General features: G+C 37.1%; 2 protein-coding genes across 4 annotated transcripts; both read right to left on the reverse strand.

Annotated features, from left to right (window-relative positions):
- Positions 1-70: 70 nt before the first annotated feature.
- LOC117917674 (thiamine pyrophosphokinase 1) lies at positions 71-3,376 on the reverse strand. 3 transcript variants are annotated; one of them, XM_034834023.1, is made up of 6 exons: positions 3,015-3,376; positions 2,642-2,738; positions 1,871-1,943; positions 1,393-1,494; positions 921-1,170; positions 71-423 (listed from the first exon to the last, which is right to left on the reverse strand). In XM_034834023.1, the coding sequence occupies exons 1-6, from the start codon at positions 3,142-3,144 to the stop codon at positions 305-307; spliced, it is 771 nt and encodes a 256-aa protein (XP_034689914.1). In that variant the 5' UTR covers positions 3,145-3,376; the 3' UTR covers positions 71-304. The 3 variants fall into 3 exon arrangements, with proteins under 3 accessions (XP_034689914.1, XP_034689916.1, XP_034689915.1); XM_034834025.1 differs by having other exon boundaries at positions 2,642-2,743; positions 3,015-3,107; XM_034834024.1 differs by having other exon boundaries at positions 2,642-2,782; positions 3,015-3,107.
- A 1,746-nt stretch (positions 3,377-5,122) lies between these two features.
- Positions 5,123-26,168, reverse strand: LOC117917671. Its single transcript, XM_034834020.1, is given in 28 exon segments — positions 5,123-5,512; positions 5,938-6,042; positions 6,938-6,997; positions 7,090-7,228; positions 7,845-8,029; positions 8,213-8,296; positions 8,385-8,507; positions 8,652-8,831; positions 8,953-9,022; positions 9,119-9,215; positions 9,317-9,392; positions 11,048-11,137; positions 11,226-11,290; positions 11,293-11,326; positions 12,809-12,880; positions 13,009-13,182; positions 13,274-13,344; positions 13,455-13,603; positions 21,161-21,221; positions 21,325-21,544; positions 21,682-21,773; positions 21,865-21,986; positions 22,422-23,101; positions 23,279-23,425; positions 23,569-23,685; positions 25,291-25,415; positions 25,498-25,732; positions 25,930-26,168. Coding segments are annotated over 28 exon segments (3,777 nt in total). The 5' UTR covers positions 26,020-26,168; the 3' UTR covers positions 5,123-5,398.
- Between the last annotated feature and the right edge of the window lie 1,490 nt (positions 26,169-27,658).

Below are 27,658 nucleotides of genomic sequence, written 5' to 3' on the forward strand. Positions count from 1 at the left end.
GAAGCAAGCACGTTTTGACCATCTTATTAGTAGCATACTACAACGACTTGATACCAAGAAAGCCAACACATAAAAAAGAATAGGAAGATTTCTAGTTCCTCTTGGGAATTGAAACAGAATTAACTACATACAATTGAATGGAAAGTAAATATTGTACAGAAGAAGCTAAAAACATCTAATATAACTATGAGAAAAAATATGGGACCAATAGTGGCATGAAAACAACTATATATGCAGCTTCACCCCGACAGGGAAGACTTCGTCATCTAGATCCAGATTAAAGGCATCCAAAGAGCAGTATCCTTCACACCTTTTTAATCGATATCGTCCAAAGAAGATCTGAATCTGATTGCACTGTTATCTTGTCTCCTTTCACAATGTTTGATGTACTTACCAATCCACCAAATTTCATCTCCGTGTCATCTGGAATACACAGGATTAAATTACAAACCAATCACAAATTGCAGAATCATGTTGGTAGAATCACGGAGAAAACAAAGATGATAAAATTGATGTGCCTTTAGGAACACCACCATGACAACACACCCAAGCACTATCGCCAATAACCTCTAACATGGATGACTTAAGAGCAGTCAAATAATAGGACCTAACCATTACTCCAAATGCCTTCTCCTGATTATTTTAAGGAGGCGATGCCTCTATAGGAATGTCAACCCACATATCACCGTATGGTACAGAGGAGCCAAGACACCAATCACGAAAAAAAATTTTAGTAAATAGTTGTCACTTCGTTTTTGGTGAAATGACAGCAGCACTCTTAGTAGCAGGATGCATCAAGCAAGAACTGTAGACTGGTCAAAACTAGAATGGTAAACCATGAATATACATTGCAAACCCCATTTGTGCTTTGGTAAACAAAAGCAAGCGCAGGAAGGGTATATTATGTGATGTATACTTACTGAGATCCCATTGGAGCCCTGTGGTTGTAGTGCTGCCAGAAGGTGTGCCAATGGGGACAAGCCCACAATGTGGGCCCTCTACAGAAGACTGGATATGGATCTCGTGATGGTGAGTCCTTGGAAGAAGGTGGATGAGGCAATCATCAGACAAAAGGATTATTCGCATGGTTGAGAAACGGTAAAGAACATTTATGTTTCCAACCTCGTGGTCAAACCTTCCTCCAAGTGCTCCAGCAACAAGTATGCATAGCTGCAATTTAAAGAACAACCATCAACTGAAATCCCAATTGAAGTGTGCACACTCATAACTACCTAGCAAAGAAAAAAGTATCCTGCACAAATATTTCACTTTCCAGTACCTAATGAAGGTTACAAGAGAATGGAATATCAGCACCTAAACAAAGCAGAAATCTCATAGAAAACAGCACAAATCCCATGAAAAAAGCTTATGAAAAGATTATAAGTCACTCACATTGGACTTGTCCAGGTCTGGTGTGAAGTCCCGAATAAATGCTATACACTTATGCAGATCTGTGGTGTCCTGATCATGAGATTCATCTACAATCTTGGTTCCCTGAATTCAATAATCAAACATAGGCCTCCTATGATATCAATTTCTTGAGGACCATACATACATATACCGTAAAGAAGTCAACCCAACAAAAAAATTGTAAATTACAGATAGAAAGGAATTTGTGACAATGTATACATGTATGCTCAGCATACTGAACATGGTAACATGAACTAGATCTCATCTACTTTATTTTCTCATGAATGACGTTAGTATAATGTTTTGCTTTGACTAAACACAGACAGATATGAGAACACAGATTACTGAAGCATAGTAATCTCTCACCTCCCTCGAAGCGGGATCCTGAATGGTAGTTCATTATCAAAATGAATATATGTATAATTGATAGAATGATTATGCAAGAGAATGGCCCATTTACCAAGTTTGAATAAAATTCCAATACTTCAGTTCTGACTGAATCCATGTCTCCTTTTACTGCATCGGGCTTGTACCTGAAACCAATCAAAGAGTTAGTTTTAGTAACTGCTCAATACAAGTATGTATCTGGAGAACCACATGTTCAAGAACTAGAACAAGACAATAAACAGAAAACACCACAGGAAAGTAAAAGGATCTGCTTGGTTCAAGACAACTCATATCATATGACAAGAATATGGTAGAAGATATATTGTTTTAACACTTTTGACAACTTGGAAAAACTTGAAACTTAAAATTACACGTAATTAGGCCTATTTTGTGAGTGATGGAAAAATTATTGTCCATTACAGTATTATAAATAAGCTCGATGCCAAATGATGCACTGAAGCTAATGACAATCCCAAATAATAGTCCAAGACTTGTGAAACAGTTGAGGTAAGAGTAGTTAAAGACAGATTACGATATGCTAATCAAAGCATGATTCAACTACAAATCCCGTAACAACAACAAACACTTCACTAACCCTTCAGTTAAGCATGAAAACTATCAATTTTTCAGTAACCCTGTCCATGTGATATATCATTCTCAGCCTGTTCTTTCCCTTTTCAAGCCTTTAACTGGTATAAGCTTCTTTCAGCAAGAAAAGGGGAACAACAAAATCACAAATATAAGTCGATCAGATACCAGAAAATTACCAAAAACTACCAGGACTTAAAACATATATGCTACAATCTGAACATCCACAACAAGATTAAAATAGAAAATCAGAGACCTGTTTCTGACATCATTTCCATCTTCATCAGCCAAGAGCCCAGGCATTTCATCATACAGACGATTCGCTCCTCCATCCGCACAGAGCCGCAGTTGTGCTGCTCTACACAAACACACCAGTAATGTAACCAAAGCCATAACCCTAGCAGCCCATTTAGTTTCCAATAAACCACACAAAAAAATAGTCAACACACACCAAAAAGGAAAAAGGAATCTCAAAAGTCATAACAGGTTCTGGTTGAATTGCCAGTTCCAAAATTCCATATCTCCTTTTCTTTCTCCACAACTTTCTCAGCAACCAAACAGAGCCTCAATCAAAACCTAAACGAAGAAAATAAATAAATAAATAAATAAAAAAGGAATAGGACAAGTACCGTGCTTCCATACGAGAGGAGTAAAGCGAGGAAGGCGTTGGTTGAGGACGACGAGGGCGTAAGTAGGAGGGGGACCGTCGTCGGGAATCGAAGGGAGGAGGAAGGCGGAGGAGTGACGCATTAAGTCCATGGCTAACGTGCGCCGTAGGGACGAGGAAGAGAGAGAGAGGAAATGAGGATGCAGAGAAAAATGAATATATCTTTCTCCGAGTGATTTGGACTTTTTGAAGTTTTTTAACTCTCAACAGGACAGAAGGTTCAAGGGGGAGGTGAGTCAGAAAAGGTTTATAGGCGGGTCATTGGAGCAGTGATGCACAATTAATTTGAAGAGAAGATGTGGGCTCAGATGGTTCGTGACGTGGGCTCCTTTCAGCCGTCCAAGTATGTTTCAAATCTTACGAGTCGGTCAAAGGGAAAATAATTATACAAATTATATTGCCGCCCCCCCACCACTCCATTAATCTTCCCTCACCAAAATCTATAAAATTAAAAGCTTAAGAAAAACTAGGATTTGAGCAGTGGACATCGGTTCAAAAATTGGACAATATGAAAAGGATTAGAATTAATAAGGAAAATAAAATGGTAGGAAAAAAAAAGGCCAAAGGTGAAGGTTTTGAACAAGGAGTTAATAGTTTTAAAAAAAAATTAAAAAAGGTAAATATTTTTTCAAATAGATCTCCCCATTTGTGGAGATAGAGCTTCAGGAAGTGTTTTTAAAAAATATTTGTAGTTTATACTTAAAAAAAAAAAAAAAGTAAGGGTTTAAAAAAAATTTTAAATCACTTATATTATTTCTCAAGTAACTCTTTTTAAAAATAGTTTTATATTTTTTAAAATGAAAAAACAAGAAAATATATTTAGTAACTAAAAACTATTTTTCTTTTTTCTTTTTTCTATTCTTAATAAATATTTTATTATTATTTTTACTTCTTATTTAGGATTGTTTTAAAAAATAATTATAAAAAATTAAAAATAAAGTATTAATTATAAAAATTATTTTTAAAATATATTAAAAATAATTAAAAAAAATACTTCAATTCCTAAATAAACTTTTGTTTTACAAAATATTAGAAAATAATTTTCAAAAATAATTTTAAAAAATAGTTATCAAATAAATCTAAAGTGATTTAAAAAAAACATTTTTATTAAAAATATTATCAAATACACTTTAAAAATATATTTTTAAAATATTTTTATTAAAAAAACGTTTTCTTTAAATTTATTTTAAAATAATTATGTATCAAATATATTTAAAAGAGTCTTTGTCATCACATGCTCTTTGCTTTTAAAAAGGAAAAAATAATAAAGTTGAACTTGCAAGTACAGGCTATTTATTTTTCAAAAAGGGTTACTTTGACGGGGAACTGGGCGACAAGCATGTGTTTTTTACATTTTTCTTTTTTGTGGGTAAAGCACTAAAGCTGTGCCACTGAAAAAGCAGGTTGCTACAGCCCACCTGATAACATTGCAGGAATTCGCAGATTCAAATCATATCGGTTAGACTTCGCCATATATGAGAAGTTTTGCGTATGGGTATTCAAAGGTTGCCCATATTGGTATTTGATTATTCCCTAGAACTGGAAGCATGTAGAATAGCATTTTATTCCTTACAGATGTGCTGCACCACCAATTTCCCAGATGCTGGTATCTTCCTTTGCAAACAAACACACAACACCCCGCCCATTTAGAATTTCATTCCTTAAACAAACAGGTAAACCTGAAGGACGATTCCTTCGCAAGACAAAAGATGATGGATGCTACACCATTTCCCAGCAAACGTACGGTACTCTAATTCCTAAATTCTATTCTCAATGGCCATTCAAAGTTGATAGCTCACCACATAACTCTCTTATCTTTCATGCATCTGATTCTCCCACTAGAACAAGTTCAGGCCATGTTTTCTTTTCAAATTTGATGATTTTAATTCTCACATTTGGATGATAAAATGTCCTTAGGGAATCAAAATACCTCTCCTAGGATGAATTAAAATCCCACTTCATTTCCTTTTAGTTTCATTCTCATCATTGTTTAAATTATCTAATAAACATGGGAATGGATGAAAAAATCCCACTTATCATTCCCACCTACCAAACATGCCCTTAACAGGGAAAAAAAAAAGAGAGACTATAATTGATCAAATAGTATGTACAGGCAGAAAGGGCCCAGAGTAGCAAAAATGCTTTGGTTAGATAATATTTAAAAATTTCTAATGGATGGGATGAGGAAAAATACACATACACCTATATATCATACAATGGGGGTGGGAGCTGCAATGGAATTTCCACTGGTGTATCAGTTCCCTATATCTCAGCTGGGGCATCTTACGGTGAAGTAGAAGAAGAATGAACTAAATAAGGAATGCTGCAGCTATACACATAAGACACCTACATGAAGTAGCTGAGGGATGCCCTCTTCCTTGATCCACCTTCTCCATATAATTCGTTCCATTGCAGCAGCTCGGTCATATTTGTAGATTCTGAAGAGACGCTTGCACATACCTGCATCAAGAATCATGGAATGAAGTTATGCTTCTTGCAGGACTTTAAATACAGAAAATATTATTGAAAATATGTCAGCCAAATCAGTCAATTTTCACAACTTGATTGCTTCTTAATCCAGCCAAACTGCACATGCCACTTCCCCTTATAATGGTGATTTCCAGATTCCTTGCATGATATGATGATTTCTACTTCAACCCAGTACATTAAAAATCATCAAACAGCAACAAAATATCCCGAGCTCAAACAACATGGACAGAAAAATTATTCTATATGAAATATGAATAGACAAAGATATAGGAGGAACATAGCCTGGTCTGGCTAGGGACTGATATTAACATGATCAAAAAGATATTACCTGATATTAACAATATAGAAAGCATACATCAATGTGCTCAGTGAAAAAGCATATAAAAAACTCATACCTGCTCATGCGCATATCTAAAATCCTCAATGTTCAAAGGACGGATGTCTGTACTGCAATATAATGCAGGCAAAGCTCTGCTCTCTGCCAATGCTAATGCCTTCTCCTGAAATTTTGCAAACAGCTCATTAGGCCAGTTTATGAAATCAAAACCCCTTTTTGTATAATGTAAAAAGACATGAACCAATGCCTATGTTTTCTCCTGAAATTTTGCAAATAAATTATTAGGCTGCTTATGAAAAATCAGATCTTTTTTTCTTAACAATGTGAACAAGTATAATATTTTTTTATACATACACGCAGATATGCATGCTCTTAGAAAACATATGTTAGTTCACATATCAGTCCAACATGAAAACAATGCTGAACAATAAATCTAATAATATTCCAAATCGAGTGCACTAGCATAATATGCAAATAAAGCAAAATAAAAGGATAAAAAACAATCAGGAAAGCAATTGCATTTGAAAATTATAGTGAGGGCAACAAAAATTCCATTTGATAGTGCCTCCAATAAATTCAGCAGCCAGAGAGAATAGCCGAATCTTACTTTTCATTATCATGCCAAAGGATCAGATACAAAGATCTCAGGTGTAAAAGAAAAAAAAATCAAACATGAACGCTCCATCCCCCCAGGGGCCCACCCCTCTCTTCCCTTCATGGTGACCATTTTCTAATAAAGCTGCCCCATCAAGAGAGTTTTAATGCAGGGGTTTGATGCAAATAGTCACCATTTAAAAAAGATTGCTATTTCAGGGAAAAAAATCTACTCAAGAAGATAAACAGATTGCTATTTAAGGGAAAAAATCTACTGGAGAAGATCAGCCCAGTTTTTAATAATAGTAAACAAAATCAAAGGATTAGCATGCAAACACCTAGTAGGACCTTGTCCACTTGGAGATTTTGATGCAGAGTTTCACAAAGAGAATAAAAGAAAGACAAACAACAGAAACCACAAATATATTGGCAATTGCGTCCAGGTACTTATATATCAAACTAACCTTTTTTTCTCTCTCTAAAATCTCTCTTATGGGACAGTGGGCTGCAGTCACACAAAGATTCTGCAAACGGTAATTTGATTAGAGGAAACTAATATAGGCCAAAGTTCTATGTTTAAGGCATATCATATATAATAGAGAGGAGATTAGGCAACCTTTAGGTCACTTCCAGAATACCCATCAGTCATATTTGCAACTGCTTCCAAACCAAAATCAGGTGCCAATTCTTCTTTGGCCAGAATAACTCTCAGAATTTTCTCTCTATTTAAAGCATCTGGCAAATTCACCATCAATCTGCATGAAATATTTATACATATAAAGTCAATTATAATGATTTACCCATCACTTATTTAGCATAAATCGATCTACATCAAGAGGACATACCAAGAAAAAGATGACTGAGATGGTTTCATGAGGTGCATTGTTGATCAATGAATGCATCAACAAGAAGGGGCCTTTTTTTTTAGTTGAAGGTGCTAGAGGTACATAGGGAATATAAAAATGTGGGCTGAAGTAGTGAGGAGATAGATGATGGAATATCTAAAAAAGTTAAGTGGTCCTAAACACAGCCAGATGGCAAAGAAAATTTTGTGTTGGCAGTTAACATACATAGTAGGGAATTAAGGTTTTGCTGGGTTGACTTGTTGATCAATGAATGCATCAACAAGAAGGGGCCTTTTTTTTTAGTTGAAGGTGCTAGAGGTACATAGGGAATATAAAAATGTGGGCTGAAGTAGTGAGGAGATAGATGATGGAATATCTAAAAAAGTTAAGTGGTCCTAAACACAGCCAGATGGCAAAGAAAATTTTGTGTTGGCAGTTAACATACATAGTAGGGAATTAAGGTTTTGCTGGGTTGACTAATACTCATACACAACCAATCAAGGGATTATAATCATATGATGTTTACCTCCTGGGTAGCCTCCTAATAACAGCCTCATCAAGGTCAAAAGGCCTATTGGTGGCGGCAAGTACCAATACACGTTCTTTATCCTTTGTACGTAGGCCATCCCAGTTCACCATGAACTCATTCTTCATTTTCCTCATAGCTTCATGTTCTCCCGGATTTTCACGTCTCCCTAACATGCTGTCAACCTGAAACAATAAATCTAAGTTAACAATCAATTTTTTAACAGGAAAAGAAGAAAGAAACTAAAGATCAGAATGGCGAATTAAAAGGATTGAACAGTTACCGTCACTAAATCCATGGACCCATAAAAAGATTGAGGAACATTATAGCAAAAGTTGTGGATGAATTTAAAGATTTATTCAACTTACCTCATCAACAAAAACAACACTAGGTGCAATTTTACTAGCTAGAGAGAACACAGCTTTGACATATTTCTCTCCTTCCCCAAACCACTGCAAGCAATATCAGGATGTCAAATATTTTCAAAACAAGACTTGCAAAAGAGAGCTGCATAGTCACCATTTTGATGCACATATTTACCTTTGAAGTGATACTAGACATTGATATGTTGATAAAATTTGCACCTGCCTCAGTTGCAACCGCCTTCGCAAGCATTGTTTTTCCAGTCCCAGGAGGCCCAAATAGAAGAATTCCCTTGCAAGGCTGAAAAATAGTAACCTCATTCAGATGATAGACATACAAGGCATGAACTAGATAAAACTTACTTCCATAATTCAAAAGAAAATTCCACCAGATACACAATATATATATACACAATAAAGAAATAAAACACGTGAAACACCTAACCTTAGTCAGCTGTCCCTTACAAAATAGTTCTGGCCTTTGAAGAGGAAGCATCACCAATTCCTTCAAGGTGTCCTTCACATTTTCTAAAGCTCCAATATCATCAAAAGTTACTCCAATATCACTAGGTGGAATAACATCTGAAAGAAGTTTCTTTTCAAATTCATTCTCAGTAACCACATCCTGAAAAATTTTGGCATAAAAATTCCAACATGTGATTAAATAACTTCATAGACTAGATTAATTTGTGAGGTTTTTTTGAGAGAATAGAGCCATGAATTTATAGAGACATCTGCAACTTTACCTTGAGGGATTTCTTCAAACTCTTGCTTTCACTTTGAATACCTTGTAGAAGATTGAGACCATAGCTAATACTGCAAAATAGAACAGCAAGGAGAATGTTAACAAAGAACATAGATAAGTGCATAAAGTTTATTGGCATAAGTGTTCTCTTTCTTATATATAGCAACCTTTCACTGGAAATCAAAAGTTTAGAGTCTCTGACGGAGGCATCAGAACAATGCATAAAGTGGTAACTTAAAGCCCAGCCTACTAACTTATCCACACCTATTAAAAGTCAGGGAAAAAAAATAGCATTAGTAAATATCACAGCAAGATCACTATAACAAAACTTGGGAGTACAAGCTAAAGTTCAAGATAATGCTCACCATCGCTTGCAAGGGATTGATCTTTTATGGATAGCGTCTCAAGGTCAGGGCAATCCAAACCATTGCGATTTAGAACCTGAAATCATGAAGATTACTTCTAATCTAAATTCTAAGAAAAGAATAAAAGACCCTGGGAAAACATGAAAACAACCAAAACTGCAATCTATTTATCTAAATAAATCCTACAATGGAGCAAATTCCCTTGGCCACTAAAGAAAACAAAAAGGAAGGAAGAAAGAAGGAAAGAAAAGAAAGGTATCAGTAACAAGTCCCACTCAGGCAGTCCTGCTTTTCCTGTTTATGTTTTTCTTTAGATACAAAATTTTCCAAGACTTGAATTTTTCACCCATCTGAACCATTGACTCGTGTCAGTCATGTGTTCATCATTAGAAGAATTAGAATCTCGAACTTTTAGACATAACAGGCATGAGTTCATGCGTGTTGGCATGTCATGTCTGACATGATATTGTACATAGAGAGATTTTTTTTTTGATAGATAAATAGCAAATACATTAAATAGCACAAGAAAAGGGGCACTAGGCACACACAGAGTATACAAGAAACACCAGAAAGAAGTAGGAAGGAAAAGAAACGGCAAACCATAACCCAAAACAAGGAGCCCTAAACAAAGACAACGACTTGGGTGACAAAGAAGAGGCTCCCATACTACTAGACCTAGTCCAAAGCAGCAACTATTTGCTACACCAAAGACCCCAAGCCTCTACCAGAGGCAGTTGAACAAAACCCCTTGAAAAACAAACAAACCAAACCATGGACCCCTTACAAGAAGCAAACAGCAAGAAAACAACCACTTCCTCTCCATCTACCTCTCCACCTTCCAACTCCTCACCTTAACACTAGCTTGGGCACTCAGAGACCAACTCCCACTTGCTCGGCCAGCAACTTCACCTTTGTCCACTTAACTGATTGTAATTAACCGATCACTCCAACTTTCGAAGCTCCCTTTCATCTCAAGAGGAAGAGAAAGGCCGCTTCTTAAAACTCGATTCCACCACTCTGTGACCCTTACTAACCTCTAGCTTTCTCAAAAGGGATTCAACTTCTTTCTCAAAGTCTTCCACCAGCAAATGCAGAAACCCACTGAAACAAACTTTTTGAATGAATCGTTAAGGCTCTCACCAGACACAACATCCTTCACCACCTCCAAGTCCATCCTAGGGCAGCCCTCTCTTAAAGTAACCTCATCACTGCACGAAGCAAGGACCATGGACTTCACGTCATGAGAGAGAGACAGTGGGGAATCTGAAACCAAACCCTTGTTGGGAAACAAATCCACAAGCCCATAGAGAGATATCCCCCTTAGAACCAGGACAATTTATGGCTTAATATCTTCAAACAACTAGACCATAAAATTCATATAAGAACTTCTAACTTTCACAAAGAAATATTTTAAAATTGGCTATGAGAACATACGGTGAAGGATATTCATTAAAACCCATCCATAAGGAAGAGCCTAAACTTAACTAGTTATTTATAATATAACTATACCTCCCACTTATCAAGAATTACAAGGTAAACATACATCATATAGGATTTTATCCATGCCACAAGGAAGTGGAAGATCCTTTTATGCAAAAGCTTCGATCAGCATGTACGAACATAATTATGCAGTTGAGCAACATAAGATTCATGCATAACCAGAAAGTGTAAGCCTTATACATTTACAAGGAATAAAGGAAGACTGTTTCAAAAAAGCAGGTGAATACTCACTGAACGAATGTTAACAATGTTTGCCTGTGCTTTTAGAGTTTCACCATCACGGTCCAACTGCTGCTTCCAATCCAAAAGAAGTGACTCATCCTGCAACAATTCTCACAAACATTTTATTACTTCCTTCAGGTAACCAGAGAAGCACCACCTTGTCATAAACTGAATGTAGGCTCAATACCTGTGGCAGCTGTATCATCACTTTGTTTGGAAAAAGCCGAGTGAGTTGCTTCATTGTCTTGGGGTTTCTTTGCTTCTATCATGCAGTCTACCAAAGTTATCCTGCATAACAAGCAAATAGTTAATTTCTACTGATAAAAGATGTCATATCATTACAATACACTAATTGTATTCCCAATTGCACAGAAATTTACTAAACCTGATGTATGCCAATAATTAATGACCTCACACCACAGGAAATCACATGATTGTATGGAAATCATTATTCATCGATCAAATGACCATTACAATGCCAGAGTAGGTAATACAATCATTTGACCATGGTTAGGGCATTATTCCTCTGGTCATATAATTCTTTCACATTTGGGAAAATATGAGAGATCATCTGATAGGAAACTACTCAAGAAACTGTAATTGCAGAGTTAAGTGCATTTTGATATGTTCCAACTAAAATGGCATTGTTCCCACAGATACATTTTGTTGCCCTGCAGTATGATTTAGGAAAAAACTACACATATCCTAAGGAAAACATAAACTCAAATCATTCAGTAAATTTGTGAATTAACCCACTTAGAAGGGATCAAACTTGATTCAACATCAAAAAATAAAGAGCTAAGTAAATAATATCAACAGAAATGTATTTGGATTCATCTTCTGACTAGGGAAGTGTCCAGGATTATGTGTGACAACAAAAGAGGTCTCTTGTTAGCCTGATGTTGTAAAGATAATTCAAATAATTAATATAGTTACTTTGAATATCCCAAGATTTCACCAAACCATTCATAGAACCACAAATTCAAAGTAACTCCACAGATCATATTATCATAATAATTTGACTAGGTGCCTTCATGTAGTAAGATAAATAGCCACATTATTGTGCTACACTTTATTTTGCAAGCCTCTAATTAAGTTTTTATGATCTGGATGTTTGATATCCATATACTTTTATATCCATCAGATAATAATACACATCATGTCGATGATGGTATGCATTATGAATAGATCACATGTGATTGGAACACCTTTTGCCCTAAAATAGATAGTTTAAACATGTATCATCTCTTGTGAAGAAAAAATAAATTATTATTCAGATGAATTCAAGTTCACCATAGCCCATTCCCTCTGGTATCTATGAGAACCTTAACCCCTGATAGGCGTATAAATTTCCATTACCATCAATTATTTACAATATATAATTTCATCTAAATATGACAGGTATATCATATTAAATGTTTTGAGCAAGTTTCCAAGTAATTCAAATTTTTACGCATTTTTTGAACATGAAAATATGTCCATCCCCTATATAATTGATATGGCACTAGTTACCTTGAAAGCATTGCAGAAATTATTAGAAATTGATGCAACTATTAAAGCAGGAGTTAAATTGGGTAAACATTCACAATGAGTAAAACAATGACACCACAAATTGCCCTTAAAATCAGACCATGATAACTGAACTTTGAACAACAAAAATGGCTGGAAACATAACAAAAAACCAGTAGCACACATGTAAAACAGATATATATGCACTACAGTTACTCCAAGCACACATCAGCACACAAAAACATACTAATGTAAGCATACCGGAAATGCCAGGTCAAGTAAAGCTGTTTGGTTGCTTCCAAACTTCGTGAATAAAAGACCACCAGGATGGGACTGGAAACACATGTCAACACCATAAGAGTATCATTTATTTGTCATTAAGCAGTGTACAGTTCTCCAGTGTTAAAATAAGTAAAATACAATTTGACACTACGATAATGTATAAGATCACAAACTGTTACCTTCTCTTTGCGGCTATCCATCTGGGTATGTGAGCCAATTATAACTATATTCTCTGGTAAATTGTCAAGCTTACTCTTGAATGCTGCATATGCCTCTGGATTTCCCACTATAGACTTTTCTATGTCTTTTATAAACAATATCAAAGGGCTGCTTTTACTTTCATTTGAAGCAACCTACAAAAGATATACACTTCAAATCTTAATACTTGAAGATGGGACAAGACAACTACAATTTTTGGCCTCTAGAATGAAAGCAAGTATTCACCTCAAAGAGTTCATTGAGTGCAAGCTTATCAACATCATCACTGCTGGAACTATCTAAACGAAGTAGATCAGCTGCAGGTCAAACAACTAGTAAGCAACAGAAAATAACACAATGTTTTGACAAATGAAAAGTCCAAAGTATAATCTGAAGAGAGAAAGGGCAAAAATGTCTAGGAAATCACCAGGACAAAAGAAACCATGATCATCTTCACAAAGACCTCCGAGATCATTCCCTTCCGGAATCGATCTATCAAATCTAACCCCAATTTTGGAGGATCCATTTTCTTCAAAAGCAAGTAGTACTTTGCCTCGATAACCATTAGTTGGTCCCCTGCAATAAAAAACATAAAATGAGAAACTGTTTTAACAGAACAAAAACACTGAAGGCATAGTTGTTAACTCATAAATCATGTTTTTGATATGCAATGATGAAATTTTATAAACAAGCGCCTAAGTACAAAAGAAGTATACAATGAGCACCAAAAATAACCAAAAAAGAAACAAGAACAAAGGAAACAGGAATAGAAAAAACAATTCCCTCCCTCAAAGAGAATTTAACCAATCAACAACCTCTGTATCACTTTACCCACAAATGGAAATTACTAAAGAAAATGCTCTTTAGAATCAGGACAGATTCCACCTCATACTCAAATGACCTTTGATTTCTCTCTTTCCAAATCATCCAAACAAGAAACAATTCTCCAGACTTTTTTACGCCTTTTTTCAACAAAGGATCCATGATACCCTAACAAAATCTTTCTCACTGTACCTGACAGTACCCAAGGAACATCAAACAAGGAAATGAGCAACTACCAAAGGACCTTTGCCTTGGAACAGTGAAGAAGTATGTGATCAATTGTCTCTTCTACAACTCTACAAAGAAAACATCTACTAATCAACATCCACCCACTTTTCTAAAGCTGATCAAGAGTCAAAACCTTTCCCCAACAAGCTTCCCACACAAAGAAAGTTGCTTTAGGAACCCATGGATTCGAAATAACCCCCACTAGAAAAGGAATTAAACTCTAAAGCAACACAGAGATTTCATTGAGAACCCATCATTCCTTGAATCCATCCATACTGTCTCCCTCCTCTCTATTCACTACCTTTTCCTTGCAGTCTAGAAAAAAAACTATTCAACATTATCAAGCTCTTAATCATTAAAATGTCTAGAAAAGCAAAGATTCCAATGACCACTCTCTCCTATCCGGCCCCACAAATCCGCCACCCAAGCCTCCTTTGATAAAGCCTAAGTAAACAGAGATGGACAAGCAAAACATAAAGGCTCCTCCTCACACACCAAGCATCCTTCCAAAACTTTGCCCTCCTCCCATTTCCCACAAAGAAGGACAATCTACTATTAAAGGTATCCCAACCTTTCCTCACATAACCCCATACCCATATCTCACATGACAAGATGGCCACCCCTTTTTTTCCTTCCCATATTTTCCACTTATAATCTATCTTTGGAAAACTCCCTTTCAAATGCAAATCACCGACTCCAATTTCATAAAACCGCTTTATTGAGCAAAGAAACACTTCTAACCCTCAATGCACACAATTGACCACTTCCCTAGATGAAATATTTTCTCCAAAGCCCTACCTCCCCAAAGAAAGTCTCATTAATTCTTAAGCCTCAATCTAACTTTTCTCAAAATGGATAATAGCATGAAATAGATTGGCAAGCCGGATAATGTCCTCTAGAACAAAATAAACCCCCCCCCCCCCCCCTTGCGCCACCCCCCAGTTTTTTAAATATCGTCTTGTCCACAACAGCCATCTTTTGCGAAACCTTTTTCCCATTCCATCCCAAGCCACCATTGATTTGAAAATAATGCCCAAAGGAAGCCCCAATAAGAAGTTTGAAGCTCATTCACCTCACACCCCATTAAATAGGCCAACTCCTAGATATTGTCCACTCTCCCAATTGAAATCAACTCGCTCTTTTCAAGATAATTTTCAAACCACATGAGCAACAAGCTTAAATGAACAATTTGGTCTTGAGAAGCCTCAAGAAAAACAAAAGTATTATCAACAAACAACAAATAAGACACTTTCTCCCTCTCAAGTCCTTTCCCCTTTACCCTAAAGCGCAAAAGGTAACTACCATCCTTGGCCCCACTTTAGAAGACAACTTAGAGTCTCCATTGATAAAGCAAATAAGTAGGGAGAAAGAGGATCCCCTTGCCTCAAACCCCCAAAACTTTGAAAAAAACTCGAAAAGGTGTCATTGAAAAGAAATTTTTCAAATGAAAACTTAGCAAAAGAAATACACATTTGATCCAACATATCCATTTCTACCAAAATTCATCTTTTGTAGCAAGAAATTCCAGTTGACATGATCATTAGCCTTTTCGATATCTAATTTGCACCAAACACCACATACATTATTTTTTTAACATGGAATCTATTAGGGGTGTAAGTAAATTAAAAGAAAAAAAAAAAACAATTAAATTGAACCAAACCAACCTCATTGGTTCATTTTTAGTTGTAAAAGATTTGGTTCGATTTTGAAAAATCGATTCAAATGGTTCGGATTTTTATTTGAAAATATTAAAACTAACAAGGACTGAAACAACAAACCCTTGTATGTGTTGGCCTCCACCCATACACCTATCGCCAATGGGGTTGAAGCTTGCCAAACTCGCCAAGTGTTTATCTATGATGAGTACGCTACTTGCCAAACAAGCTAAGTAAAGTGGTCTTAAAGAGCACATGACAAGCTCACCTTAAAAGAGAAGGAAATGAGACAAATAGTCATTGAGGAAAAGGGAAACACTCATTTTCTCTCTCCCTATTTTATCAATACCACAAGGTCGATCACAAGAGGAAAAGGAAACCAACCCAAGAAACCCACCATTATCACATCATCTTCACCAAGACCATCATTCACGTTCATGCCTCCAGCGCAACTTCTCCTTAACACCCACACCACCAACCTTCAGCCACGATCACAATCTCTGGCCAGCTCATCTCCACCATCATCCATACTTTCAATAACCTCACAGCAATAGTCATCTTCACTTCAGAAGCTCAACGTAACCGACATCACCATCTTCAACACCTCCACAACAAGTCAAGGAAGGAGGTTGAAGCCTTAAAATTAGGCCTAAACCAATTCTTTGGAACCAAACAAATCAATCTCGATATGCTTGGTTTTGTTCTATTTTTCGCACTACATAGGTACGGTTTGGTTAGCCTCAAGCAGAAACAAATCAAGTTGGTTAATCACAATCTAATAACCAACCGAACCAAGCTTCCTTACACCCCTAGAATCTATAGCTTCACTAGCTTATTAGCACCTCATCAAAGATTTGTCTTCCCTCCCTACAAAGCCATTCTAAGACTTAGAGACTACCCTTCCACACACCATCTTCAATCTCTTTGCCAAAATTGTGGCAAGAATTCCATATAGCCCTTCAACCAAGCTAATAGACCTGCAATCCTTCATATCCTTTGCACCCTCCTTCTTTGACATTAACACAAAAAGAAAAGGTAGTATTGAGACTTTTCTTGAACCTCCCTTAATCAGAAAACTCCTTGAAAATCCCCACACCTCATTTTTAGCAAAGTCCCAACTAAATTAATAGAATGCTAAAAAGAACTCATCTAGTATTCAGATCAAACAAGGCACTAAACACCTCTTTTTTTTAGAATGGACCCTCCAATCTTTCTACTTCATGTCTATCCAAGGAATCAAAAAGCTAAAATGCTAGGTCTCCATTCATTCGTGTCAGATAAAAGGTTGTGGAACACTATTACCACGCCTTCCAAGTTCCCTTATCTCATTTTCCTCAAAAAACCACTCCCCATTAATGTTAATCTTCGACATCAAACTCTTATGAGCATTGATCATTTTGAGGAAAATTTAGTGTTTCTATTACCCTCCTTTGACCAACTTCCCTTGATTTCTCCCTCCACAATGCTTCTTCAAAAAGGGCCCACTTACGAAAATACTCCTTTGCTAACCTCCTAACTTCATCCTTTTCTTTTGATAGAGACCCTTCTCCGTCCTTGGAATCTAAAACCCACCTGATTTTAAGTGATCTCCTTCTTGATGGAAACATTGCCAAACACTTTTTTGTTTCACTTTTTCAGATCTAATTTTAAAGCTTTCAACTTTACAGACAAGACGAGTTTGGGAGAACTTCTAAAATTATAGTCCATCCACCAACCTTTGAACCCCACCTCCTTTAACCACATATTTTTTAACTTGAAAGGGACAGCACCACTCCTCATCCCACCCCCATCTAGCAATAAAGGAGCATGCTCATAAACAATATTCAATAGAGTACTTTAAACCACCCCCTTGAAATGACTTTCCTACCTTTGAAACAATAAAAACCGATCTAATCTTAGTAAGAGGTGCTCCCCCCTCCTTTCTCCCTCCCTAAACTCTAAGTAAAAGGACTCCCCAACAAAGGAAGATCATGCAACTCAAGCTCTTCAATGACCTCTGAGAACCTTCTTTTTACCTCTGCTATGCTCCCCTAGGAATCTATCCGCATTGAAGTCTCCTCAAATGAACCAAGGATCATCCCACAAGCCCTTTTATATATAACCCCCAACTCTGCCAAGAAATCCTCCCTTTCTCCCCCTATGATGGATCCATATACCAATGCAAAACTCAAACAAAGTCATCCCCACAATTTTTTAACCAACAAAAAATTGAATATTCTCCCAATTCCATATCCACAAGCTCTAATACCCTCTTATCCCAGAAATCCAACACCCATGACTCCCAATTACAAAAATCTGCCCACCCCTAAGCCCTTCACTAGCTCCCTTTAGCATCTCCTAAATTTTTGTTTCTTGTAAGCAAACCAAATAAGTTTTTTCCTTGCCAATGATCTCCCCTTTCCCGCTCTGCATCCCTCTAAGCTTAGAGACCAAACAAGCCCTAGACCCACTCTGTTACTCTCCTCTTGATACTCCAGCCCAAGCCAAAGCCCACTCCCTTTAAAAACATAAAATGGTCGATCCATCCCATAGCACACCTGACCATCCAGCCCAAATCCACACTCATTAAAACCCACCCTCTTTCGGCCCAACCCACAACCCATCAGCATTAAAGAAGAACCACATCCCATCTCCTTTTCTAGGCCTCTCCTTACATGGCCCATTTCACTGCCCCCTTCTGTCTCACAATGGGCCTCCTTTAAAGCCAAACCCCTAAAGTCACAACTAGGCCCACCATCCTCTAAGGCCCTGCTTGCATCCCCCCTATTCTCTCACCTTGGGCCTCCAAGAACCTAGTTTAGCCTAAATTCATGACCTTACCCCCTACAACTTGAATCAAAGGATGACCCATCCCAAACCCCACACCTCATTGACAGAAATTAATCTCCTACTCTACCCACTGTGTGTGGCTCTTCCTCAACATCACCCCCCATCTTCAATCTACCCTAGGGATAAGCAGAGACAGCTATGGCAGAACCTCCCACCAAAGCTGAATACCTAAGTAGGAAGGGCCCACCACCAAATTGTATGTCCCAAGGATCCTCTTCCCATTAGACTTCACCAACACTCTTGCCCATTGCGAATTGTATTTGCTTGGGGGTCTCTTCATAACTGCTACCAAGCCACTACAACTATCCCCTAACTTTTTGGAAACCTCTCAAAGCCATAAATGCAAAAGGAAGCCCACAACTCTTACCCAAACTTCCTTTGCACCAAAACTATTGCAAAAGCACCCTACTTTCAGAGCCCACCTGTCCAGATGCAAAAGCTTGTTCTCATATCATCTATAACCTCTTAACAAACACTAATTCAGCATTGGAAACTTCTTCAAACTCGAAAAGGATGAGCGAGTCAAGATGCTCATAGTACCTCTTAGATAGGACCCCACTTCTTCAGAGCAAGCAAATCTAAAACAAAATCATGAACCTCCCCCCATCTTCCTACTGAGCATTTCTTGAGAAGATCTTACTTAATGTTGGAATTCCTTAACTCTTAGCTCTATCCCAACCACTTCACTCAACTCATAATGAGGCTTCTTCATTATATCAACAAAGGAACATGGCTCGGGCACTTTTAGATTGTTGCACCCTTCATGAGGGCCTCTTAACTACCAAAGCCTTTCTTGAAAACCTAAGGAAAGGTTTCACACCCAGCTCAAGAAGTTTCATCGCAAGAATAGGCCATCCCCTCGGCACACCCCTTCCCTATAGAAATATCAAAGTTAACTTCTTCGCCTCAACAAAGTTAACCAAACAATAAAGAAAACTCCCCACATCATTTGAGCATCTTTCCAATTTGTAAGACCTTCCCCCTTCATCACATACCTTGCAGTACTTCTAACAAACAAGACAAGCTAACCTCTCCAAATCTAATCCAACTAGAGAAACCTCTAACCTTCTCCGAGATTTTTCCCCACAAGCAACCATTTACTTCCCAATAGAGATTTTGAAAGATTTCAAATCCACACCAAAACATTTCTTCCCTCCTTTCACCATTCCACTCCTCTCAAGGTTGAAAAAATATCAAAAAACCCAAATCATGCATAATTTTTCCATTATTTCATATCATATGTCATATCATGTATTGTAAGTTTACTTACATAATGAAAAATAAATGGAAAAACATGCATACATATATGAAATACATGCATATTGTATTGTATCAACTCTCACCCTTAAATAAACACGAATCTATTTACCTAAAACCGTTAAGACTCACCCACCCTGCACTCTACTCTCCCAATGTAGAGGCACAATAATGAGAAAGGTCGATTCAACTCTTAATGACCAACCTCAAGTGAGTTGCAGCAAAATGCAACTTTTGATTGCTTCAACTTTAGTTTTCTTCTAGTTGATTTGGCAATGCCACACTATAATAAGTTTGGCCAAGAGAACAAACATCTAACATAATTTAGCACATGAAGGGTAATGCATAAGTCACTTAGAACCCCTATATGAACAAGAACTACTTTCAGTATCCCCAATAGTTTTGTCCCCTCTTCATTCAAGCATGTTGCTAGTTCAGATGAGGCAGAGGTCAAAAAAGGGCTCCCAAACCCTTAATATATCTTTCTAGTAAATTTTGAAAGGCACAAGCCACTACCCCCTTTTGCCCAAGGGGAGAAAGTCTCATAAGGCTTAGGTGCACACCTAAGTAAAGTGAGATGTGACTTGATGTGCATGTCAATTTTATAAAATATAATCTAAAATTCAGTCTAAGCAACAAAAATTCAAGATTCCAAGCATTTAAAAGAAACATCTAACAAAAAACTTACACAATATAAAATTTCGATATAAAGTCAGAATTTAGAAATTGCAGGAATTAAAGTGTTAAAAAAGGAAAAAGAAAGAAAATAGACAAGCTCTATCTTTCCAACAACAACACTTCTTGGTCTACAAGACCTTTTTTTACTCTTATAACCAAGGAACCTTCATAGCTGAACCCTTCAAACTCTTCATAAGGATCCAAACCTTGGAGTGAGTAACCACGCCCACCACAACCAACAACAGGTAATCCAAGACATTTAACCAACGGTAAGAATCAAACTTAGGATCGTGCACCTCTTCCACACATCCAAGCATTCACCCTAACCAATCGAGGGCCTAACGAGCCTAGGCGCACCTAAAGCATGCCCTTAACAACTATGGTCTCTTACACATCCTATGAGCTTATCTCTTCCCCGAATCCCGATCTTCAACTAAGTGCAGAGAGGAAAGTGAAGGAGAAAAGGGAAAGAAAATTTAGTCATATAATGATTATTTTTATTGGCAAATACAGATTATTTGAAAATACGTCTAGCTTGGTCTCATATAATTATAGAATCTAGGTGGGAAGAATGCATCCAATATTCATTCCAATACACACTTCATAGGAGGTTCAAGAGTAAGATGTCATTTCCTCTCAAAGTACTTTAATCAGTGTAAAATACCTCAAAGGCGGCATAGGAGAAAATCCAGAAGGTGGCGGACCCACAAATTTTACTCTGTCACCTGCTTATTTTACAATCATTCATAGGATAAAGGAATTAAAGGGATGTCAACTTAAGGGTAATGGATCAAAATATTGACTTATTTTGGGAAAGAGACAACATGCCTGCTTTGAATATGTAGTTTTTAGATGTAGCAGTTGATGTCTCCTGCTTCGGCAGAGCTCGAGAGCTTACTGTGGATGCACCTGTAATATCAGCCTCAACACTCGAAGCTGGCTTTTTATGCTGTAATACAGCTGCCTGTGCAGCTCGTTTTGCAAAAATTGATGCTCTTTCGCCCCTCATATTTTCTTTCACAGGATCAGGATCCTTTGGGGTTGATCCCTGAAATTATTAGCAAGTGGCAGACAAAGATGAAATTTCTCTCACAAGCAATTACTTCTATGGTCAAAACTAGAAATAGTACGAGTATATGAAGTACAACCACGTAAGGAAGTGCGCAAAATATCAAGAAAGCTTACACCAGGCAATAGAAGAGAATCAACAATAAGCAGTCTGGCAGTAAAATGTTTAGCAAGTGCCTTCGTCAAAGTTTCCTGGTATATTTCAGAACCTATAAAGAACTCATTGGAGTGTTAGATATAGAATCAAAGAAATTATTAAAAAATAAAGCACAGGCAGCATGAAAAAAAAGGTGGTGGTACCTGCAGGACCAGATAGTAAAATTCGCGGACAAACGGAAGAGAGGTCCATGGTATACTTTGCAAATTTAATACGCATCAAATGTATGTATGTGGAAGTAATCAAAACGTTCTTTGTTGTATCACTGTAGCAATACACAATGTCACATTTAGCATTAACCACCAAGATTCATTACTTAAATATGCAGCACTACAGGCAAAAAACATTTATCTAAATGATTTAATGTGTATACATACACACACACACAGGTTTATCTACTGTTGGTTATATTAGCTCTTTAGCATCCAACAAAAGTTTCTCTACAGGCAACTCATAATCCATTATCATTAACCATGACTCTGCTTTGTCAACCAATCCAGACAATCAAAATGCCTGTCAATAAAGATAAATAAATGATGCAATAAAACATTGAATCAATGCCTGATAATTTCATTTGTCTCGGACATAACTATCATGTCATAATGCAAAGATATTTTCTTTTGACCCAAGCATGAGGAAAACAACTAGAAGTTTCAAGCGCAATTACAGCCTAAGAAACTACTAAAGCAAAGCTGTGCACCTCAGGTAATATGGGAAACTTTCAAATGAAACTTCAATGTCATCAGAACTGAGAATTCCTTCTTGTAAACTATCTTTAAATGCTTGGCGTCTTGTTGATGTCAAAGCCATTGGAGGTTCCAAATCCTTGAGGATTTCTCTAATTTCCCTTTGCTCTTCAAGAATCTTTGAAATGCTGCCACTTAAATCAAAATCAGAAGAAGATGATCCAGCAAGCATCCGCAGGAGCGGCCTTAATTCATAAGTTGCCCCAGGTACTTTTCCAATTTCTGCATCCGTACAAGCATCCAGTCCGATACTCTGAAGATTAAGATTTTCGTTGGCAGCTTCAGAGGATGGAACATCAGTTTTTTCCCTCGAAGAAACCCCAGCCACATCATTATTTTCAGCATCCTTCATGTCAGCATCTGGTATACAACTATCAGAAGCTCCACAAGGTGGCGTGGTCATTTCAGTGCCTTGTTGCACATCCTCACCATTTTTAGGAGGTGGAAGAAGGGACAGATCTTTTCGTAGATTTGACAAAGAAGCTAATATTGATGCTCCAGCAACAGCAGAGGGGTCTCCAGATCGTGCCTCAACATGTATTCCTTTTACGGGAGCACTCTGAGCTTCTAAAATGCTTACTGAAGAAGGAATGACCGGGGCAGCTAAGTTATCACTAGTGAACTGCTGGAAGATCTGATAATGTGTCAAGGAACTCGGTGAACATTAATAAGTCAAGAGGATTATATCCATATCAAACTTGGAGAAAGCAAAACCACGTTCACAGCACATTAGCAAAAACAACAACGTAAAAAAGGGGGAAAAATAGGTAAATCATTCATAAGCTGCCATGAAAATATTGGACAAGGATACATAAGCAGGTTGACCAGATGCACTAAAAACCAATTCATCACCACCACTTATGATTAAAGTGGAACTCTTCTGGTGAATCTTTCCATTTACTTGGACAACACCTTTCCCTCCTGTGATCTCCAGTAAAACGACAGATGCACCACCCCGCTATGCACAGTAATAGAGGACTGTTAGTATGAATAGAACCAATAATGAGAGGAATGATAGGAATGTTTTTGCCTTGCACTGTGTTTTTTAAGCTAAACATTTATGTATTATACATTGTGAATAGATATTACAAAAATTCATACCTCTATATGCCTCAGTCTACACAAGGTATTACTAATGGATGGATCTCTCAGTGACAAGTTGCTAGCCCGGCTTTGGCCAATAGTGAAAAGAGGACCACACAGGGGCTGATGGGGATACTGGAGTAAAAATAACACTTAAAAATTAGAAACAATCAGCAGTTAAATTTCATGGCAATAGTAAAATATGAATCCAATACAAGTGGGGGAAAAAAACCATACGGCCTTTTTCACCTGCAGATATTACCACACACCAACACGACCACCCAACACATAACTCCACCAAACCACTGCCACCAGCAGCAGCCTGTGCCCAACTCCAGGCCCCCCCACCCAAACACACACCAAAAAATAAAAAAACAAAACAAAAAGACTTTCTTGAAAAGCCTATATAGCAGTCATGTTGAAACCACTCCTTAGGCTCATGTCTGGACACTCCTTGATTTATATCCTCACCATGCCCTCAACATATTTATGCTGAGAAAAGATTCAAGGATTGGTCTTCCACCTACAAAGGCAAATTAAGGGAATATGATTTGAAAGATAACCAACTAAATGGATGGAGGAGCTTTAGAATTCATCTTGTCAAGATTTATAATCAAACTTGAAGGTATCATAGGGACCATTGATGAAACAACAAGACTTATGAACGACACAGAGAAAAACATGGCTCAGGCATGTTCTGCCCCTACTAATACTTCTCCCCATCCTTCATCAAAAAGGAGGATACTCCTAGAATAGGCATGTATACATTGTTTCTTCTTATAGATGAGTTGCTATGTGTTAATTTACTGCAGTGTCCTAGGCACGTGCATGTCGTATGCATGTTGTATGTTGGTGTCCAAGTTACACGAAATGAAACCCATTGAGGCCATTCATCTAAACTATTATATCTATCTTGGATTCATTTGATATCATCATGATGAAGACAATACCAGGGCACATATAGGCCCTTGGACCTTTTTTCAAGGTTGAGCCATTAGGCATCTCGTAGCTGGTCCAAATATAGCAATCCCTCACGGATTTCAAGTATGGGACCAAGATTACATTTCTAATAGACAAGATTTAGCATTTCTTAGTAATAAGGGTCATATCTTAACATGTAAATGATAATATATTAATATGTAAGGTACATCATTTCAAGATTTAAAAGAAAATTAAGTTGACCGACTAATAACATTAACAAATTTACAAGGCCTAAAAAATTCAAGAAAAAACAACTTAGAGAAAAGAAATCATCTCAAACACGCCATTTTAATCAAAGAGAACACAGAAAGATGCGCCAAACCATATTTTTTTCTTGACCTTTTTTTTGTGATTGCAATGAATGTTCTATCCACTGTCTTTCTAATGTGTGTACATTTCAACCCAGTGGTTTCAAACTTGGTAGGGGATAAATACCCAAAATCCTTTAACCAAACCCCTTAGATTGAATATGAAACCCTAACTATGCACTATCTTTACCCATTTTGCCTATCAAAAGGAAAAAAGAAAACCCTGACAAACCAGTTGATGGCCAGAAAACTAAAAGAATGACAATTCAGAGACTATATCCATGTCGTTTGGATATCCAAGAAATGAGAAATCCAGCTGTGGGTAGGATTAAACCCAACAGTTGCATCCATCATATTTTTAGAAAAACCAAAAAAAAAAAAACAGGCATGAAACAGAAAGACTTCCCCACTCCAAATAAATGGAATATGTGAAGTTCATAGAAAAGCCCACCTGAGAACACTGTGAAAGCAGCTTTCCCCAAGCAACAGTAGCATTGGATTTCACCGATCGCTTCCTCCCCCGATTCGACACCACGGCAACAGACTTCGATTTCTCGCCACCAACGGCAGAATCAACTGAACCCATCAAATAAAAGATCAAATTAAAACCAAGCGGACGCAGAGAGGAATAGCACGCGTAGAAACACCGAGATCGCACCTAAAGGCAACGGCGACGCCGCCACCAAGGCTTCGCCTTCCGCCACGGCTTCGGTAGACTTCTCCTTCGCAATCACATCACATGCATCGGAAGCCTTGGAAGTATCGGTAAGAGGCGGATCAGATGGTTGCGGCGCCTGGTCAATATGTTCAGAACCCGATTCCTTCGCCTGACATAGGGCTTCCTCCGGCAAAGGACCGGGGACCTCACTCGACGACGATGCCGTCTCCTGCGACTGCCGTTTCAACAAATCCCAAAATTCCGAAACCGGTGAAGAAAAAGAAGAACCATCAAAATTCCACGCACTCGCGAAGGAATCAGAGAAAGAAATAAAGCCTTTCAATCAAACCCCACCTCTAACCCAAATCTTTAAAATCAAAAACCCAAAAATAAAAAATAAAATAAAATAAAAGAAGGGAAAAAAAATAGGACCTTGGATCGTTTGCCGCTGGGTAAAGGAGACGACCCAGATGGAGAATGGCGCTTCTTAGAAGAAGAAGAACTCCGCCTCGTTTCAACCATACTGCCTGCCTCTTTCCCTCTTCTTCTTCTGTGATCCAGATATTGAGAGAGAGAGAGAGAGATAGATAGAGAGAGGGTGTGAATGATTGTTGGGGATCAGTTTATCAAAGCCTCTTTCTCTTCTGTGGACTTCTTTTTATATTCAATACGGGCAGAGCAAAAGAAGCCAAGATGGGTTGGTTTTTTGGTGAATGTTATGGGGAAAGTAATGAGATTCTTCGATTATTATTACATGCAAATATTGTTTGGACCTCACTACCTCTATTCCCCTATCCCCCCACCCCCCTCCACACATGTATATAATCCATGTGTGATCGAGCTTTTCTTAATGGCAGTCAAACCCATGTGGGTAGTGTTCTTGTTGTGAATTTGGAATTAGTCCAACTTCTCATTCATCTACAGTCACTCGTGAGTTTATTTTATATCTATGCTACATTATGTTTAGTTAGAGGTTTTATGAAATTACAAGGTTTTTTTTCTCATTGCATCCATTTGGAATTAGGCCTAGTTGTGACTCCATGGCAGAACATTTCGATGATTAGCAAAAATTTATATTTTATTCTATACTTAAAATTGTAAGCAGTTTTTAACCTAATTGTTTATTGATCAAAAGACCTTGTAAGTGTTATCGGTTTTATATAGTAAACATGTTTTCGAATATTTTGAATGATTAATTCAATTAATATAAATAGATTTATGCTGCAATTAAAACAATCGAGCAATGTTGTTTTTATTGTTGTTAAATCATGTAATGTAAGTAAGTTGGGCATTTTCCATTATTGGATGGTAGGTAAGCTTTCAAATTTGGCAATATTTGACATAGAGGCTTCAAATTTGTTGAAGATTCGAGTTTTAGTGACGAAACCTGATATTATTATAAAATAAAAGATAATTATGAAAATATAGAAGATAATATATTAAAATAAATTTGTGGTTGCCAACTTCTCCGGCGTAATAAGTTTTCATTGATATAAAAATTTTATTATACAAACAAATAAATAGGTAAAGAGGGTTTTAAATTGATTATAAAATGGGAAAGAAATTAAAGGGAAGTTTAATGGCAAATAAGCAAAACCTTTCAAATCTTAGCTTTTAATGAAAATTTTTAGGGTATGACATAACTTTTTGTATTTAAATTCAAATGTTTAGATTTATTAAAAGTATAAGCGTTAAATGGTTATTAAGAAGATATAATCAATATTTGATTAATACAAATGAATATTACGGGTATTATAAATAAAATGGTCAGATACACCCAATTTAATTACATTGAGAAACAAATATAAAATATTTCGATTTTTTTAATAAAAATAATCAAAAAATAGAAATTAAAGTTTATAAAATACAAATTTAAAGTAGGTACTACTTTGATTATATTTTAATATATTATTATTATTTAGTTTGTGAAAAAAAAAAAACCCTAGTATTAAAATCACAACAATTCCAAAAAGATGATCCATAGTACAATCCAAGCCATTCCACTAGAGAGGTCATGGTTTCAAGTCTCAACTTGGTGGGTAGACCATCCCGGAGCCAATAGGCCATAGTATCGGGTCCGACCTAATTTCCCAGGCCCACTATTTTTAACTAGCCGGGCTTGGATCTCCCCACAAAGGTCCGGCTCGTTTTGCCCAACCCA

This window comes from Vitis riparia, chromosome 7 (assembly GCF_004353265.1).
Source record: "Vitis riparia cultivar Riparia Gloire de Montpellier isolate 1030 chromosome 7, EGFV_Vit.rip_1.0, whole genome shotgun sequence".
Classification (NCBI taxonomy): Eukaryota; Viridiplantae; Streptophyta; class Magnoliopsida; order Vitales; family Vitaceae; genus Vitis; species Vitis riparia.

Bases quoted from the DNA above. Each gene is read 5' to 3' on its own strand.
- LOC117917674 (XM_034834023.1), bottom strand. From the start codon at position 3,144: ATGGACTTAATGCGTCACTCCTCCGCCTTCCTCCTCCCTTCGATTCCC. The intron at 1,171-1,392 runs GTGAGTGACTTA...TTTAAATTGCAG, and splicing joins CAGACCTGGACAAGTCCAAT to CTATGCATACTTGTTGCTGG. The intron at 424-920 runs GTAAGTATACAT...TGTGTATTCCAG, and splicing joins AGGGCTCCAATGGGATCTCA to ATGACACGGAGATGAAATTT.